Consider the following 20688-nt stretch of genomic DNA (forward strand, 5'->3'; position numbering starts at 1 on the left):
ATTTTTCTGTATACTTTTCATTCTTACCTAATACCATCTTGAGGGAAAAACATGAAGAAAACACAAGCTTGGGAGATGAGATTGTGTTTCCATGGAGTTTATAGCCTATAGGTTGTTTTTCATACTTCGTACTGAATTATTCTTAAAATTCATTTATATTACAACAATTATTGATAGCTACCAATGGATCGTTAAAGGATCAATGGAGACAAAGCATCCATGAAAGGTTTCATACAGTTTGAAAAGTACCTTTTGATATCCCTAGAATTTCGAACTAATTTCCAAAAGGAAAAAAGAAAATGAATAAGAGTACTTCTATTTAGGGATTCTTCATAAACCACTCTACCGGTTGTCCTTGTTAACGCAATCCAATTACCACCGTAAATAAAATCTTCATCTGGAATTGCAAATAAATTCTACTCTTACACCGTTATGTTTTCATGGGCTTCTGTTTGACCTCACGCTTTGATGGTGGCTGCCATAATGCTGTGGATTAGAGGCAGCCATAATTCATGAGAAAAAGAAGGAAAGGAGTGACGAATTAGGAGTGTCTTTGTGGAATTCAGCTTCGGTTTTTTTTTTTTTTTTTTTTTTTTAACACGCTAAGATACCGGGGGGAGGGGGGCCTTTTGTCACAGGAGGAGTGGGGTGAGAATCGAACCCAAATAGGGGTGGGCAAAAAATCCGATCCGAACAATTGGATCCGTAATCCGGTTGATACAATCCAAAAAATTGTATATCCGATCTGGTTTTTTCAATTTTGAATATTTCGGATCGGATATTTGAAAATTTTCGGATCGGATTCGGATCATGAATCTAGAAAAATCAAATATCCGATCCGATCCGATTTTTCAATATAAAATAAAATTATAAAAAAAAAATTAACTAATTTGCAACAAACTTCCACTTAGAATGTTAGCTCTAATTATAATATAATAGAGTATTTGTATCTTGGATTTTAAGGAAGTGATATTTTTTTTATTTTTACAAGTATTTTTTAGTTGCCTTAATAATCAAGTGAACCTTATTGCATCATTGTACTTGAATTTGTTGCGTTTATTTAAATTTTTTATATTATTACGAAAGTTCATAAAATATAAGATTTTAAACAACTCAAATTAAGGGCATTTTACCAAAAAAAAAATACCAAAATTTCAATATTAGTATGCAGATCGGATATCCGTTGATCCGATCTGAAATTTCGGATATCCGATTTTTTTCGGATTGAATTCGGATCGTAATTTTTCCGATTCGAAATTTCGGATCGGATATCAGAAATGACCACCCCTAAACCCAGGTCACTCCTAGGGGAGATAGAGGGACAAACCGTCCCTGTCCCTCCGCTCCTTGATCCTCGCCTTTAATAACTTCATGGATGCCCCATGAAAGGACTAAATAATAAATTATAATTTTTGATGGTGCTAAAGCGTTCAAGTATAGGCGTTCCAATTCCTTCCAAATAGCCATTAATTGAACCACCTGATTGATTTTAAACAGTAAGCATTCTCCATAAGATTAAAAGCATTACGCTTGTTTTCCAGTTTGATTAATGTTACCGGTTGATGCACCAAATAGCAACCTGCCCCTATTGTTACATGAGAAATGTTGATGTCTCACTTGTAATTTCTAGTTCTGGCACAGCTAATTTCAATGCAGACATTTACTTTGGCCTGCAACATATCTTGCTCAGCTGGACTTTTTCCTGCCATAAGAGAGACGGAACTTAATACTTAATACATCCGAGTATTATGTTTGCCACAGAAAGAATTCAATATTATGCTGTTGAGGCATTCTCTTACCTCAGTCTTATCATCATCAAATCGAACCACAAAGATGCATCGACATCCCTTTATGTCATGCAGCATCCTTTGGATTTCCATGACATGTGCATCAACATATACAGCATAATCCAGTCTTTCCTGGAAGAAATTATTAGGATAAAAGATGAAAAAAGTTATTGATAAATGAACACATTGCAGAGTACTTGAAGTCCTCACGCGATCTTAGTGCGCAGAAATGGAGTATTATTTATCAAAAAAAAGTTTGACTTTCAAGTTTGAAATTACAGTTGTAAGCTAAGATTCTAACCAAGTCCACATTTGTAATTACTATGAAAATAATTTTAAATCCTAAGAATTACTGGTTGATTAAGCCGCACTATGAGCATCTAATACAATAACGTCAAAACCTTAAACCAATGTGATTGGATTGACTGCATGAACCAATGGTTTAATCTCCAGTGGTCGTTGACAAAGAACCTCTATCACTCTAAAGAAGATCTAATGAATAAAATAAACTCTTAAATGAATACCCTCTATAATTAATTATCACTCACAATCTTTTGTTAGTTTCAAGTAACTAATGCAATATTACTTTGTGAATAACTTATCTTATAATGGAAGGACTATACTACAGCAGATGATCCTCAAATATCTTATAAAGAATTATTTCCAAACATGTAAAAATGGTTAAAAATTTCCTCTGTCAAGGGGATGAGAAAGTAGGGACAACCCTAATACCTGATAGCACAGCACAAGGTCGCCAACCTTAATTTTATGGCACTCTGAAGGTTCTAGAGGGATTGAACGTTCACGCACTCCAATTTTTACATTCACCCATTCATCATGGGAGACCCCAAAACCAGCGAATCTGACACGAGCCTCCTGTTTTAGATGATAAAACATTAGTGTCTGTGCTGCTGAAAAAAATTTCACTTGCATAGATGAATAATGAGTAAACAAGAGATGGGCAGGGAAAATAAACATAATACGAAGTACAAGTCACATTTTCAATTCATTCCAAATAGAAGAAATATCAGCAATTTACTCCCTCCATTATTTTATGTTCTCCTCAATTATTGTAGGTACAAATTTGAAGAAAATATTGAAGAAGGGAGTGGGTGTTAGATAAAGTAGGATAAAGTAAGAGAGAGAATGTAAAAAATTTGGGTGTAAGAAAAAAAGGCGAATAAAGCAAGACAGAATGTATGGAAAAGGTGTAATTATTGTGAGGTTCAAGGGTTAACTTGGTAGAGAGGGAAGGCCAATAGAAAAAAGCAAAGTGAATAGATTAAATATTAACGCACTAAAATGTAAAATGGATAGAACATAGAACAAACAAAACAGAGTTTGGTTTCAGCACCTCATCAATCAAATGTTCCCTACTACACTATAACCTACATTTCATGAGTTGTCCTCCAAAATTAATCTGCTAGTTAACAAGGGAAAATTGACTGAAGTTCATTCGATTTACCAGCCACAATTGTATCATCAGCACCAAACAAACAATATCATATCTTTACATTTGGTCAAACTACCCTGTGGCCTGCATCTAATCTTTTGTATGATGAACACAATCTATGCATCCATCAGCATCAGTTGATTATTCATATAAACAAAACATTAATTAAGATACCATATCCTCTGCTACATAAACAAAAAGACCATGTTCATTTTATTTTCTACCTAATATTGATATTACTATACGTCTATACAGCTCTTCAGGAATTTACATATGAAGCTTCAACTCACATAGAGCAAGTAGTAATACTATGTTTTGGCGCAACTATTAATATGTTTGTTATGTTTCGCAGTAATAAGAGTTACTGCAATCATATAAAGCATATTAATATTTTTTCATGGTGACGATAATAAAAGGTCAGAAGGAAACTCTTACAGCAACCTCACACAGACAGTTTTAACACTTGAAACAGTAACTGGGAATAATACCTGACCTCTCAAGGAAGGGACAATTAAGGAAGAAATGAAAAAACTGTTCTCGATGGGCAATGTTGAAAAGCTAAAGAGTCTTAAGAAATAGAGTACAAATTTCCATTCCGCAATTAAAGGCTAATCAGACAGTTTCATTTATTCCTTATTTCTTGACAAGTTGACATACAAGCTATCGCATCTCACATTCAATAGCACCCAGGGGCCAGGGCCAAGATGAGAAAGATACATCAGACAATCAGCATACTGTAAATCAGACACTTCATTTCAGAAGCCAATAACAAATAGCACTGCACAAGTATGCATCCAAATTGATAAAAAAGAAGAGCCAGTGTGGAAAAAGAAAAGAAGTTTAGGCAGGCTATATAAGATGAGCCAGGATGCATTAGGATCAACCCTTGAGAGTAGGGAATACCTACCTGGTATCTTTCTTTTTTTGCATTTAAAATTTTAAAAAACAAACGAAAAAAGAATCAGCCAGGAAGAAAAGAATAAGCATAGGCAGTCTCTCAATCTTATACCAGTAGATGGACCATGGACGCATACACTGGTTACTATGTTTTGGAAGTTAAAAAGACTTAAAGTTTGAAGCTCCTTTATGAAGAAACAATTAAAGAGAGACAATGAACATTGTATACCTATATGGTATAAAATGTAAAAGCATTAGAACAGAGCAATTAATTCACATTTTTCCATTAAAGATTTAAAGGTTCATGAAAAAGCTTTCACTTTATCCCATGTTTCTCCTATGATATGTAAACATCATCCAGATGGTCTTGTGTTTCCCTCTAATGACGTAGAGCATATCTTAGCAAAAGAAACACATTGAGCCAAATTTAAAGGAAAAAAGCGAAAAATAAATGAAGAGGGGAAGAGAGGGAAAAAAACAATAATAAAAAAAATCCATGCAAAGGGCATGTTTATAATCCAAATGAGAGAAGCAGTACACTAGGAGCTTACAAGTTCGCCAGAACATAGAACTCTGTAGTTGAGAAATGTACCAACATCATACCTGGCATAGTGGCATGTAATGAACTGATTAGCATGTGTTTTTATTTCTTTCTTTTTTCCATAACAGATTTTACCAGTTTGGTTAATCATCATATAACAAAAGAATGACAAGCTTTTTTACCCAAAAAGCTAATTTGAAAAAACCTTTAAAGGATAGCCAAAAATACAATTTTATTCTCACATAAAATAAATAAAACTAAGGCTTAGAAACAATATAGTGAAGGGTGATAACTGATTAGTATGTTGGCTCTTTCCCCCTCTCTCTCTAAAAATATTTTTGAAGATCTAAGTTGTGCAGTATCAGATAAAGTTGGCTGTGAAGCTCTAACAAGAAATATTTGATTTATTTACAAGCAGCGCGTAGCTGCTTAGACGCTGAAATTGTTAAACAGGAAAGAAGGGACAGAAAATAAAATAATGAAAAAGAGCAATTAACCAAAAATAACTTCAAAAGTCAAAATTTGTACTCCTTATATGAATTTATGAGTACATAGGTCTTTCAATTCTTACTTTGAATTTTAAAACAGGAACCCAGGCTAACTACTTAAGGGCCTGTTAGAGAACAGGGAAGAGAGAGAAGGTTTGAAGCATTTGGAAATTAGGAGAATAGAGATAGTGCCTGTGAGCAGGACATGAAAATTGCACAATTAGATTTGTGATAAATTGATTAAATTCATTAACTTATGTTAAATTTCTTTTCCTTTTTTTCCCTTTTTTTTTTTTTTTTTGTTTTTTTTTGTTTTTGTTTTTGTTTTTTGGGTTTCTGTATTGTGCCTTTTTGTTATGTATCTATTAACTTATGGTAAATGCTCGATAGCTTTGTCTACAAAGAAGAAGGATTGCATTGTAATAAAACTTGATCAGGCTTGAGGAGATGATGCATCAATAACAGTGTTTGGCTACCGCAAAATTTTGCATGCTCAGTTCATTCAAATTCAACAATTACAATCAACCAACAATGAAAGCTTCAGCTATGCATATAATCAAGAAATATTTCATATTTTGATATTGACACTTGAACAGCTTCTATAAGTAGACATACACTATATCTGGAACTAGAAAATAAACATTTTTCCAATATCATCCCACCACTATGCTCATTCAATCTCAAATCACCAGGAAACAGTAAAAAGTAAACATTCTCAAATAAATGAAAAACTTAATCAATTAATAAGATAATGTTACAATTAATGGATTTCAAACAGGTTTTTACTCGGCAAAACAGCATTAGGGTTCCGCCATGAATTAGCAATACTCCCTCTATTCCTAAAAGATTGTTACGTAGGTGATTTTACGCGGTTATTAAGGAAAATAAGATAGTGAAAAACAATGATTAGATGTCACATAAATAAAGTATTAAGGCATTAAGTCAACGTTGGAAATAAGAATATTTACATTGGGAGTAGGTAAATATTTTTGTAAATAAGAATAGTTGCTTTAGGAGTAGGTAAATATTTTAGTAAATGGTAATAGTTGCTTTGGGAGTAGGTAGTTATGAGGGAAAATCTTTACAAAAAAAAAAAAAACACCCAAAATGGCCAACGTAACCGTTTTTCAGGAACGGAGAGAGTAGTATTTAGTAAGAATATTTGTAAGGATGTCATAAAGACACACTATACAGGTAATCTGCAAACTTTAGTAGACCCTGAGATCATTTAAGTGCTCAGAAAGCAAGCATCAACATGTATTTTGCAGAGTTTAGTTAAACCAAACCTAAGGTGCTCAAGTAAAGACTAAAGAAGTCAAATGTATTGAGTCTAACATAAAAGAAAAATAAAAATATTTTTAAGGGTTATGTGAATGTTCGCTGCTCACCATGCATTATCTCTTGAAGATTTAGCCTCAAAAGCCAAGTCTGCAAGTTCTGATGCTGTTCCACCTGTGTGAAATTCATGATTATTTGAAAGATATTAATGAATTGACAATACTAAGCCTAGATATTGATTGCACACAATTTATAGTACTTATAGTTATTTACATCTATTATCCTGTTTTATGTTAAATACAGTTATTTTACCTTTAAGTACCATTGAAGTCTCAGGTGCTTTACTTGACAATGTTGACATAGGTGTATTTATAACCGAAAATGTACCCTTCTGTTTATCTTGGAACCAATTATGCACCTGCAAAAGTGTCATGGTAGCGGTTTAGCATAGAACAAGGCAAATTCATAAGATTGAAATATGCATTAAGTTAATAAAGGAATAAAGAAAATAAGAAAATTAGTTGGAATTCTGCCTGTTGCCAACTTATGGATGGTTTTCCGATGCGACAAGTAGAGGAACTGCAGATGTAAAGAACAAACAAGAAGATAATCAATTCATATTAATAGCCCCTATAAGGAAAAGTTTTATTACAGCTTCTATGCTGAGTTGAAAGCGCAATACAAGATTGAAGCTTTTGCCCAATTACCTGAAACTTGTTGCAAGGTCTTGATAAAATTCTTGAGTCAACGCCTCTTTTCTTACTTGCCTGAATAAATTCTCCATCTCTGCAATCTGCAAAGTGATAGCAATGATCTGTTCAGCCCCTAAGCTTCCACAAACATTGAAACGCAAGGAGAGATGCATTACAGGAGGCCAAACAGACAAATATTACTATCGGCACCAAATTAGTGATCACAACCTCTGGTTAACAAATATATATCATCTAATCAACTTTCATCATTTCTTATACTTAAACATTATTGATTAATCTTATACACTCCAAGTACTTGTGAAATCATGGACAACACCTTGGGATGGAGGCAGTAGTTGAATATTGAATAACAAAAAATATGCAAAATCAATTTGCATGAACAGCTCAATGCTGATTTGACCCATTTTCATGCTGTTTTTACCTATTCATTTTATTGACGATATACAACTTGTTGTCAAAGGATCCAAGAGAGCTCAAAGACATTGAATGCATCGGTATCTTTTGTAACAAAATGCTGAGTAATTCACCATAAAAGGTTTCATGTAATGATCCAGTGAGAGTCCTGTGCTGATTTTCCAGGTTCAATTTTGTGAAGCAGTTCATGCAGTGATTAGCAGGTTACGTTGAAGGTGATGTAAAAACAATAATTATAGTGGGATTTCAAGACTAAAATCATATCAAATTTCCACGCAACAAGGCAGACTGATTAGAAAACCAAATAAATTACAGTCTTACCGATAAAGCACATTGGCCTACAGTTGCAGAAGTGCTATAGACACATGAGCAACGGATGCAAAAAACTGCAGGCAGTGGACAGAGAGAAAATCTTAAACCACCCTAATTAATTAAAGCTAAAACATGATATGTTTAATGGTCTCACTTTCCATGTTGGGTTTTACCTAATGAATTTGACCTTTATCTAGATCTAATTTTGCCTATGTTATTGAACCTATTAGCCAACTTTTCGTCATATCTACAGAAAGACAACTATTATGCAATAGATGGGATAGCCAAGATGATTAGAGATCCATACAACAGATTTAGGCTTCTAGCACCAGCAAGATACTGCTAAAGTTCAATAATGCAAGTTTATTCCACTTCTTAGCTCAATGGCTGGCTGTAGAAAGGCCAACACTACAGGAATTACTCTGGTTTCTTTACATTTTCTTTATAAACTCGTGTAATACTATAATTATCATAATCATGACGCTGGAGTTTTGCGAAAGTTCCCACATCATAACTCTACGTGCCACCAAATCATACTTAAATATCCATCATTCTCTCATGTACACATCACATATGCCAAACTCTAAGGCTAACAGTTGCAATAGGTAGGCGTTTTCTGTTTCTGTTTGAAATCTTGCCATGCAAATGCCAAATTTTGCATAAGAGTGAATTAGAGAAGATGCTCAAAGTAATAATAGGCAACACCCTAGCTATAACATACTTCTGCCATTCCATATTAATTGCAACATTCCCTTTATAAGGAAGTTTTTATCTTTCTCCTCATCACATAATGTCCTAAAATCTCGTGCCTTTCCCTATGTTGCAATTAAATTGAAACAGAGGAAGTTTAAGTTGCTACACCATATTTGTCTTACCTTCCTAATCAGTTCATTACTTCATTATATGTGGTATTCCTTACAAACAAGCAAAAATATGGGAATTTCCAAAGTTTCATCCAAAAAGAAAATTAAGGCAGAAATATTTTTTTTCACGGCATTTATTAACATAATTCATCATTGCATCAAATGACTCTCAACAGTCAATACCCACAAAAAAAATAGCTATTAACAGATAGCAAATTAGCAAAAAAGTTACAAAAAAACATGCTAACTTCACAGATTAAACATGAAATCATCCCAAAAGTAGCAACATGAAATGGGTTTGATCAACCCAGAAAGTAATTCGACAAATTAACCAAGATGATGAAAATAGACAAAAATTGATGAAAAACAAACAGGAGTGAAAGAGAATTGCTAATGATGGAATAAAGAGAGCGTTAGGGAGAAATAAACCTCAGATTCAGAGAAAACAGAAGTAGTCGCCAATAATTCCTGCAGCCAAGGTGCCTCCATAGCCATAATCAACAATAAGCTTCTTCCAATTTCAGTCTCTCAGTAGTGGACTGGAGAATTGAAACACCAGTAGTCCACTACTGTTTTATTCTTGTATTTCTTTGGGACTTGAGAGAGAAAGAATAACTCTTTATTATGGAATCAAATGCCCAATTTCACATTACTAGTAATAATGAGGGTGTTTTGGGGATTTAAGAGTAATATGAGGGAGGACATTTTTTTTTTTACAAATCAACATATATAACTTGGTATTGTAAAAATTGTAGATTGATTTGTCAAAATTATCATAATGTTGTAAAATTTGGAGAGAGAATGAAAATACTGATTAATTTGCATATGCTAATTAGCTTAGACAGAATAATATATATTTTTTGTTTGGTGTATCCTTTACAATGCAAAACATAACATATATAGTATGTGAAAATTAATTTTATCATGATTTTGTGCGGGTTTGGTTAGGGGGAAACGTAGAGATAAGAATAAGATGTTAGGAATAAAAGAAATGTAAGTAGTGTTTGTTTAAGAGAATGGGATTAGAAAGAGGTTAGGGATAAAGATTAAACACCCTCCTTATCCCTTCATCTCTATAACTAGGGTTAGTATTACTGTAAAAGGAAAAGGGATAGAAAATGGGTTGAAAAAAATCAAATTATCCTAAATGAAAATTGAAGAGTGGGGACTAAGGAGAGAAGGAAGTAATCAGAGTAATTTAATAATTCTATCACTTTTCCCTAACTTATTTCTTGTACTCTGTATATACCAAACATGAAATGACAAATTAACAATTATTAATCCTTCTCTAATTTCCTGTTTTTATCTTCCCTCCTTATCCCTCTTATCTTTATCTTTCGTAACAAACGCCTTGTAAATATATTGGGATGAATTTGGACATTCCCCATCATGTGGATCGGATTTTCAAACTACAAGATATTCAATTTACAAGGTCGTTTAATAGCTGTCAACAACACCATGTATCTTGCCATATGTTTATCATGCATTTAATAGGTTAAATTCATGTTCAATCACTTAGAGGGTAGTTGATTTTAAGTTTTTTCGAGTCGGTTTTGGGTCACCAATTTTTTTTTTCAATCGAGTTAGGTGGTCAACTTTAACATCAATTGTTGGGTGAGTTTCCTTCGATTAATGCTAGTCTCGTCGAACTTAAATTGATCATAATCTAATGAATTTTGGAGGTTTGGATAACCAAATTCACTTGTTTTCGTGTTTTAATTTCTAGTTGAGTAATGAACCGAAAATAAGTTCATTTGTTAAAAACCATTACCTGCGGAATTTCTAGTTTATCTCCTTAATAAACACGAAAAAAAAAAATCAATTATGTAATTAAATCTTAAAAAAAAAATGGTCAAAGGGATTGAATATGCTTTGACTATACTGCATCGTACTGTATATTTTACTAAAAACTTGATTAAATTCAATTTGAAAGTGTTAAATATCCATTCAAAATTGATAAACAAAATTTTACATATCTTTTGATCGTTAATCAAGGAGATTAATTTGTAAACCTCTTTCTAATTTTCCATTTCCCATTTCTATCCAACTGCTTTCTATCTCACGAAACTTCAAGTTTTCATCCTAAAGTTTCCATCTTTGAAAGATAAAAAATCCCAAAATCAGGGCAAAATTCTAGCATAGAAAAATGGGGTTGTTTGATCTTGAGAAAAACTTTGCATTTTATGGCGCATATCACAGCAACCCAATTAATATTTTGATTCATATGTTATTTGTTTGGCCACTATTCTTCACAGCCCTAATGCTATTTTACTATGTACCCATTTTTTATTTACCCAATTTTGCATCATTTTTCACTATAATATATGCTGTATTTTATGTGGGTTTGGATAAAAAAGCTGGCTCTTTGGCTGCTCTTCTCTGCTTCCTTTGTTGGCTTGGAGCTTCTGCTTCTGCTAATTATCTTGGCTATTCTTTGACTTGGAAGGTAATTTTCTACATTTTCAACTTTGTTATGGCTATTTCTTTGATGGATTTTGGTTAGGTTTTATGGCTTTTAATTGATGATTAACATTGGGTTGACTTTTTTTTCATGGTTGATTAATGCTTTTGTTTAGTGATGATTGTAAATTGTATTGATTTTGCAACTGTTAGTATTGATTATGTAAGTATTATTGGCGTTGACCGGGTTGTGAACTTAGGAGGAAATCATGTTTTCTGTTGTGAGATTAGGCTGAGTTTAATCAGGTGTTTCTATATATGCATTGGTTTATTGGTCATTTAGCAACAGTTACACTGGTTTTTCAACTGGTTTGCAACAAGGTTTTGTAGATTTACAACGAGTGGCAGTGAAAATCATGGAATAAGTCATCTTTGTTAGTGAATGAAAATGCAGTACTCTGAACACTCTTATGGAAGTCATGGGCATTTACATGTAGAAATGTAGAATCAAACACGAATTTATTACCCCTTCTTTTATGTTAACTTCAAGAAATTGTACCAAACGAGCAATTAATATTTTGGACAAGACTATATGAACTTTCTTTAGATATATTATCCTTTTGGTGTTACTTTAAATAAGAGGTGTCTGAGATTTGAAGTCGTGACCTTTTTTTATGTTATGCCATTCTTGATTCAAAGTTATGAAATTTTACAATATGTGATTCAGTCTGATCCATATGACAATCCATCAAATCCACAATCCCATTTTCAGTAGTGTTTAGATTTTCTATTGTAAAATTGGGTTTAGACAGGTTCTAATCTGTTTATACAAAGTATTTCTGGGGTAAAACGAATCTGATTCTAATCATGTCAATAGTGCAACCAAAAAGTTTTTTTCTTGGTTAATTCTGAACTCGTATGACTCTGTCATTCCACCTGAGATTTGCTAGTATCTTGCTCACTCTAATGGACATGTCCCAGGACTCCTAGCTTGTGTCCAACAGTTTGTTCAAGGGGCATTTGATGTGTTGTTCTGTCCATCTTGGTCATGTTACGACTAGCGGTGGGCTCTAGGACTTTGCAACTATTGGTACCATTCCTAAATAAAGGACATAACATGTTAGAATATGAAATGAAGTATTGATTTGGAGAGTTGATTACAAAGCCTGGCCTCCTACTGCCCTGGGGGCGGGGGGTTGTGCACCTCCATGTAAAGATTTATTTCAACTCTGCTTTGAGGATGCCTCGCACCACAAAGAGAGGGGGGAGGGTGTGGGCTCCTATAAATCTGTCCCTGTAGCCTTTTTAAGCTGGAAACTTTGCTCATTTGAGTGGTGGTGGAGACTTGGGGATTCTTGCAGTGTGATAATTGATAAGCATTCAGAAAATTTTAGTTGAGAATCTTGAGATTATTTAAGATCTAGTGCTAATTGAAACTAATATAATAGCTCTTGACCTTCTTTCCTAGTGTAAGTTACATTTGCTGATTGAACCATGTAAGTATCTTGTGTTCATTTGGTTCCCTTTGAACTCTTTTTTTCATTTGTTGGTTCTGTTGATAAAATCAAATCAAACATCATCCAAACATAACGTAGCTGTTTTCTCAACTCACCACACTGGTAAATAATGAGACTGCAGCCTACTACTTTCGCTTCCTTCCTTGCTTAGTGATTCCTAGGTTTGCACTTCACCTACTCTTGTCTTCCAAGTTGCATCCTTATCTTTTTCAGCCACTTAAATGAATTCCTGTGTTATGTTTTTCCTCTTTATGATGGATGCTTGCTGAAAATTTGTTTGATGAGGTATTATATATCACTAGTATGCTTCGGCTTGGAGAGTTTTGTTTTTGTTTTTGTTTTTTTTTTTTGCTGACATTGCTCTTTGCCCCCCGTCTCTTATGCTGCAGTCTGACGAAGAAGGAGAGGACAGAGGATAACCATCTAACAAACCATCCTCTTCAGATGAGTCTTTAGCCGAGGAAATGGCTGGACAAGGAAGAAGAAGAGCTATAATAAATCCGGGGCAATTCCCCGACGTTGAGCCCCTCGCGAAGAGACCTCGGCTGGATGAGGACCAAGCTGAGGCGGCAAAAGAGAAGACCCCTCCTTTTCCTCCTCCCGAGATTCGGATGAGGAAGTTCAGCAGAGGACTCCTCCCATCCAAAGTTCCCTTTAATCTCCTCGGCACACTACCGAACCTTTTGCCGATGAGGTTCGGAGAGAGGCTGATGCGCTGATCGTGCAGCCCGAGGACTATGACGTTCAGATTCTTGATGGGAGGCCTGAAGATTTCAAGGAGGCCGAGGAAAGAGTTAAAGAGCCGAAGAATTTTGATGTTCCTTCGACTTCTGCTGGAAACTCTTTCCGGACCTTCCGGTCTTCAGAGATAGGGTTTGAGACTGCCCCGCTATCAATTGTTCCGGAAGCTGTCAGGAACAATATTCTATCTCACCGAACCTCGCCTATCAAGTTCTTTGGTGATCTGTCTGGCCTTTCCGAATTGGAAAAGGCGAAGGTCTGGGCCCTTCGAGCTGCTGCTGGGGTTTCTAAGCCCTTTGTTAGAGTACCAGACCCTTTTGTTGAGAATCACAAGCTGCTAATGCAGGTAGCTTGCTTTGACTTAAACTTTTTTCCTTAATAAGTACCTTGCTTCTTTTTCATTTAAGCTTTTTTACTTTAGTTATTTTACTCAAGTTTTTCGCTTAAGTCATTTTTTTCGGCTAATTCACTCTTGAAACTTGTAGGCCATTCATAACCACGTCATGGTTGTGAGAATGAACGAGGAGTTGAAGAGTAAGGCTGAAGAAGCAGAGTGCTGAGCTCGGCTTGCAGAACTTAAGAGCAAAAAGGCTGAAGAAGAATCTAATGCGAGCCGAACTCAAATGGGCGAAATGGCGGACAGCTTTCGCAACTTCTGCCGTGAAATCGAGCAGTCCATTTTTCCCTGGATTGACGAAGGTCAAGCCTTGATATAAGAGTATGGGGCTACTGATATTCCCAGCTTCAAGGCTCGGATTGATAAAAAAATGAAGTAGGAAGCTGAAGTTCGGCAGATGATGGCCAAGGAGTTCAATGTGAAGGCTGCCCAAGCCGAGGCTGAAGCGAAGAAAAAGCAATCTAAGCTTGAGGCTGAGATTCAGCGGCAAGGCGATCAGCTGGAAGCCAAGGATTCAAAGCTCTATAATGCCAAAACTAAGGTAAAGGGAATCCAGACCCAGCTTGAAGTCCAAACTGATGAAGCTACTAAGGGTAAGGCTGATCTCGAGGCTGCCCAAAAGTTGCTGCAAGTCAGAATCTACACCTAAGATCAGTATGATGAGGGTTTCGTTAATGGCTTTAAAGTGGCTCGGCGCCTCGCTTTCCATGCTGATCTGAGCATCAACTAGGATGCAGCCGAAGAATGGTCAATGGATCCTGACCATCCGAATCCGCTCAATTCTCACCCAGCTGAAGTTGCTTTTCTTGCTCGGATGGCCGAGGCTGAAGCGCGAGAAGAGGAAGAGGCTGCAATGAAGGAAAAAGATGCTACTCAGCCTGCCTCATCCTCTGCTGGTGCCGAGACCTCCAAGGCTCCTAGTGCTGATTCAGCCAATGCCGAAGCATAGGAACTTGGGCAGTCGTCTGCAAAATCTTGCAGATCAACATGTGCTTAAGTGATATTATCGCCGCATCTGCTTTTTGCCTTTCTTTTGCTTCAGCTTGCCATGAATTGTACAAACTTAATTTTGTTTGCTTTAAGTCTTTGTACTAGGTTCGGCAGCTGTGTTTTCCGCTTGTGGGCAGCTACCGATTTAAGATTTCATAGTACTTGACTTTGAAATCCTCAATTTGAATATATATGAAGTTTTTCTCAGTTTTCCTCTTCCATTACCTCGTTTTCCTTACTTAGTTGCTTTCTTTGAATTTCTTCAAAATTTTACTAAGTGTTGAGCCTCGGCTTGGAGATATTCTTAGCTGAGAACTTCTTGATTTGCTATGACTGAACTGTTTTTCTTTCATTCCTTTTTCCTTGCTCCTTCTACTTAGATTTTTCTTTAAATTTTTTCAAAAAATTTCTAAGTACTAAGCTTCGGCTCGGAACTGGCTAGCTGGTTAGTTGAGTGCCTCTTGCCCCTCTTAGAAATCTGAAGATGAAATCTTCAGGTTTTTGAGGTGATTGCTTCGACTTTTTGGTACAGCCGAGGCTTTTGCCTTGGCAAAATTTATGTAATAATTTAGACTTTGAAGTTTCTGCTCATTTTTCTTTTCTCTTCTATTTTGTTTTGAGAGATCTGATTTCGTTGTTTAGAAGCCTTAGGCTTCGAGAACAATATATCTTGATCCTTGCAAATCATCCGAGGGAACGACTATCCGAAACACAATGCTAGGGCAATGATCTATCCGAAGTACAATGCTTCATTAGGCAATACTTCGGGGGTTTATCAGTTCCTATTTTTTAGGGAATGTTTCGGATGCGCGCAATGGCCTCTTTGCCCGAAGGAACTGATTCATCCGAAGTACAATGCTTTATTAGGCAATACTTCAGGTATTTATCATTTATTTTGTCGTCAGGTTCTACGGCTTGCCGAAGTACGATGCCTCATTAGGCAATACTTTGGGCAGCACCGCAGGAAACCTTGAACTTTTTCAAAAACCACTGAAGACAGAAAAAATAGAAACTTGCTGAATTTGAATAAATGGTGGCTCAAAGGCCTTTCATTAATAAGAAAGATGTACTTACATAGATTGTTCTTTCCCGAAGGGCTTTACACATGATATTTCTTAAGTACATCGGCATTCCAGTGATTTTTCAACTCAGTACCATCCAACTGCCGAAGTCCGTATGTTCCTGACTGAAGCTCGTCATATATTTCATAAGGTCCCTACCAAGTGGCCGAGAGTTTCCCATGAATGCGGCATTTTTGCACAACAGCAGCATTCCGAAGAACAAGATCCCCAATTTTGAGAAATCTTGCAAGGACTTTTCAGTTGTAAAATTTGCTGATTCTTTGCTTGTATGCAGCCATTTTTCTCAAACAGAATCTCTGTTCTCGTCTAAGAAGTCAAGGGACACTTTCATGAGCTGTTCATTTTCTTCGGCTGAGAAGAGATTCACTCGTAGACTTTCTAAAGCCAATTTCCACTAGAATAACGGTTTCGAATCCATACACCAACTCAAAAGGTGAATGCCCCGTTGCCTCTTTTTCTGTTGTCCGAAGTGACTAGAGAGTTACTGGAAGTTCCTTTATCCACTGGACTTTTGATCTTCAACTCTCTTCTTGAGAGCGTTGAGGATCTGCTTATTTGCAGCTTTGGCTTAACCATTACTCTACGGGTGACAAACTGCAGAATATGCCAATTTAATGCCGAACTGATCAGTGTACCGCTTTAGCGGCAAATTATCAAACTGCTTCCCATGATTTAAGACAAAGACCTTCGGAATCCCGAAGCGAGTGATAATGTTTTGCCAGATGAATTTCCTAACTGTTTGCTCTGTAATGTTCGAAGCTGCTTCGGCTTTGATCCACTTGCTGAAATAGTCTATGCTGATTATTAGCCGTCTTTTTTTGGTACGGAGCATCAGGAAACAGTCCCAAAATATCCAGTCCCCATTGAGCAAATGGAAGAGGATTCAGGATTGGCTGAAGATCTCGCGATGGCTGATGGATGACTAGTGCGAATTTTTGACATATTTTTCGCATTTTCTGACCAACTCCTTAGCATCTAGGATCATGGTGGGCCAATAGTACCCAGCTCTTAATGCCCTATGGGCTAAGGCTCTTCCCCGTATGTGATTTCTGCAGATACCGAGATGGATCTCCCGAAGGATGTTGTCAGCATCTGTTGGACCCACGCATTTCAGTAGTGGGGTTGAAAAGGACTTTTTCAGAAGCTCTCCTCTAAAGACGATGAACCTTGAGCATATTCTCTTCATCTTAGAGGCTAAGCTCTTGTCTTCGGAATCTCTCCCCGAAGTTTGTAAGCTAGGATGGGGTCCATCCAACTCGGCTTGTATGTGACGCAGCAAACCCCAGGTTCTTGGTCCACACTTCTTTCTCGGCGCACTTCCACATATACAGATCGGTTCAGCCCAGTTAGAGTTGAACTTGCAAGCTTGGAGAGTGCGTCGGCTTGTGCGTTCTGACCCCTTGGGATCAGCTCGACTTCAAAAAGATCTTAGCTTCGCAATGACTGTTTTGATCTTTGCGAGGTAAACTATCATTGAGGGCTCTTTGGCCTTATATTCACCTCAGATCTGATTTGCGACAATCTGAGAGTCTGTCTTTAAACAGACATGTTCAGCTTCCAATGCAGACTGTTGCTTCATATTCGCTCGAAGCTCTGAATGAGAAATTCAGTGCATATTCAAAAGACTTGCCTTCAGGCGAGGTTATGACTACCCCTGCCCCCGAACCATTCACGTGGAGGATCCATCCGTGAAAACGGTCTACATTTTCTTTTCCTCGTCAAGTGTCTCTTGATAAGAACACTCGGCAAGGAAGTCTGCTAAGGCCTGAGCCTGGATTGCTGCTCTCGGTTGGTAGCTGATACTGAACTCAGTGAGCTCGAAGGCCCACTTTGCTAGTCTACCAGATTTCTCTACTTTGCCGAGAATATTTTCTAGCGGCTGATCAATTAAGACCACTATTTGATGGCAATCAAAATAAGGCCTCAACTTCCGAGCAGCTACCACTACTGCGTATACAACTTTTTTGAGTAGGGGGTAGTGCATCTCGACATCCGTCAGAGTGTGACTGACGAAGTACATCGGCTGCTGAACTTTTTCTTCTTCCCTTAGCAACACCGCGCTTATAATGGCTAGGCTAACCGCCACGTATAAGTACAGAGATTCTCCTTTAATCGGGCGTGCCTATGTTGGGAGTTGAGACAGATGCTCACGGAGTTGCTTGAAGTCTTCTTTTTGCTCGTCTTCCCAGATGAGCTCTTTTGATTTTCGGGAGTTTTAGTGCTTTGAAGAAGGGTAACCCTTTGTCCGAGGCTCTAGAGATGAACCTGGATAGGGTAACCATTCTGCTAGTGAGGCGCTGAACGTCCCTCTTTGTTTTTGGCTCGGGAAGATCCAGAGCTACCTGAACTTTGGCGGGATAGGCATCAATCCCCCTTTTGCTGACCATGAAGCCGAGGAACTTACCTGACTTCACGCCGAAGACACACTTCTTCGGATTCTCAGCTTCATTTGATGCTTTTTAAGGGTGGTGAAGGTTTCGATCAGGTTCATAACATGGTCGTTTGTCTTCTTTGCTTTTGACGATAGAATCATCAACATAGACTTCCATGTTACGACCTTTTTGCTCGGCGGAAACCTGATCAACCAGCCTTTGATATGTTGCCCCCGCATTCTTCAATCCGAAAGGGCATCATTTTATAGTTACACCCCGGCGCTTGTAACGAAGGCCGTTTTTGCTCGGTCATCGGGATGCATAAAGATCTGATGATACCCCGAGAATGCGTTCATAAAACTAAGCAGGGCATGCCCACTTGTCGAGTTGACTAATTGATCGATCCTTGGCAAGGGATAAAAGTCCTTCGGATAGGCCTTATTTAGATTTGTGATGTCAACGCACATTCTCCAGCTGCCATTTGCCTTTTGAACCATTACCACATTGGCCAACCATTTTGGATACTGACAAGGTTCAATGAAACCTACATCCAGAATCTTTTTGACCTTGGCTGCAATCTCTTGATTCTTTTGGGCGGAGTAATACCGCCTCTTTTGCTTAACTGGTCGACACGTGGGGTCGACATTAAGCTTGTGAGAGATGAGGTTCGGGTCAATCCCGGGCATGTCTGCTGCCAAGAAAGCGAACACATCTTTGTTATCCTGAAGAAGTTGGATATGTTCAACACGGACGCTCGGATTAAGTCCTAGCACAATGCTGACACATCTTTCAGAATCCCCTTCGGCCTACTCTATTAATTCAGTCTGATTGTCCAGTTTCATAGCTTTGGCATTGGACTCTTCTCGATCGGGCCTACTGTCAGTATCAGTAGGCTTCCCAGACTTTGGCTGATATTCTGAGTCTTTTAGCTCAGATGATGAACCAGCCTTTTCCTTCCCCAAAGATTTTTCTTTTGTTGGGGTTCCCTGGGCCGAAGCACTTAAGCCTTTAGGCCTTTTTTGCCTCGGTCCTTTTCTTTTTCCTCCTCGCCATCCCGGTCGTCGCAACAACTTTTGGATGGTTTGAGGTGGTTGCATCTTCGGGCCTCCTTTTGGCTGCCCTGAATTTTTTCGGAGTGTCCCTCATCCGAAACATAGATCATTGTCTGATGGTACGTTGAGACAACTCGTTGAATTTCGTGAATGAGGGGTCTCCCCATGATCACGTTGTACACAGACAGAACGTCCACGACCAAGAACTTGGCCATGATGTTCCAGGCTGCTCGACCCTTGCCGATGGTGACAGGAAGAGAGATCTTCCCGTCAGGATATAATGAAGAACCATTGAATCCAGATACCGGGAAGGGTACTGGGGTCAGATGCTTGGTCTCCAACTTCAGCTGGTCGAACGCTCCCCGAAAGAGGATATTCGCACCACTACCACCGTCGACGAGAGTTTGCCAGATGTTGTGGTTTGAAATGCCCGTCACAATTACCAATGGGTCATCATGGGGTACACCACCCCCCGGCAGTTTTTGGTTGTGAAGAGAATGTTCGGCACCGGAGACCAGGGTGCTCGGATGTCAGCATGATTCACTTGATGGGTCAGGCCCCTCAAGTGGCGTTTTAATGCATTCCGAGAGGTTCCTCCGGAAATGACAAGGATATCAAGAGTTTCTTTGCCTTGCGGCTTGTCCTTTTTTCGGAGGAAATCTAGATCTTGCCGAGGATCCTTTTCGGCTCTTTTCTCTTCGCGGCGATCCGTGAGATATTTTTTCAAGTAGCCCTTTCGGACCATGTCCTCGACTTGATCCTTCAGCTGAAGGCAGTCTTCGGTGTGATGTCCAAGTGATTCATAAAACTCACACCATCGATCCTTGCCTTTTTGTTGATGCCACGGTGGGAGTGGTCTTGGCTTCTTACACCTCCCCTCATCCTTAGTTATGTTATAAATTTTAGCACGGGGAACAGCGAGAGGAGTGTAAGAATCATATCTCCCCATATGGGGGGTCTTTTCTGTCTTTTGCTCGGGTGCCGAGGATGGTTCTGAGGCTTTCGCCTTCCCTTTCCTCCGACCCTGGCCTTCGGACAATTGTCCTTTTGCCTTCTCAGCCCCGAATTGGGACTGAGACTTTGTTTTGTTCCATTCCTCGGCCCGGATATATTTATCCGAGGCATCTATAGCTTCTTCCAAGGTCTGCGGTGGATGTATGACCATGAAGTCCAGGAACCTTCCAGCTTGTAGGCCATTCCGTAATGCAAAAACGGCTAGCCCTTGGTATAGACTTGTGATTCTGGACGACTCGTTGTTGAAGCGAGTCAGATAGTCTCGGAGGCTTTCGTCCTCCCCTTGCTGCAGACCCATCAGTTTTGCAGTTGTTTTCTCTCGGCGATTTGCCGTAGAAAACTTGCTCTTGAATTTGTTTGAAAGATCTTTCCAACCA

The 20688-nt window shown here is 38.0% G+C and overlaps 1 protein-coding gene across 1 annotated transcript; it reads right to left on the minus strand.

The window, feature by feature from the left end:
- Positions 1–1422: 1422 nt before the first annotated feature.
- Positions 1423–9369, minus strand: LOC110729858 (protein SAWADEE HOMEODOMAIN HOMOLOG 1-like). Its single transcript, XM_021909646.1, has 9 exons — positions 9176–9369; positions 7152–7237; positions 6978–7023; positions 6757–6862; positions 6555–6618; positions 4689–4740; positions 2520–2663; positions 1800–1919; positions 1423–1702 (listed from the first exon to the last, which is right to left on the minus strand). Exons 1-9 carry the CDS (start codon positions 9239–9241, stop codon positions 1661–1663), a joined length of 726 nt encoding a protein of 241 aa, XP_021765338.1. The 5' UTR covers positions 9242–9369; the 3' UTR covers positions 1423–1660.
- Between the last annotated feature and the right edge of the window lie 11319 nt (positions 9370–20688).

Source organism: Chenopodium quinoa, unplaced genomic scaffold (genome assembly GCF_001683475.1).
Source record: "Chenopodium quinoa cultivar QQ74 unplaced genomic scaffold, ASM168347v1, whole genome shotgun sequence".
NCBI classification, from domain to species: domain Eukaryota; kingdom Viridiplantae; phylum Streptophyta; class Magnoliopsida; order Caryophyllales; family Amaranthaceae; genus Chenopodium; species Chenopodium quinoa.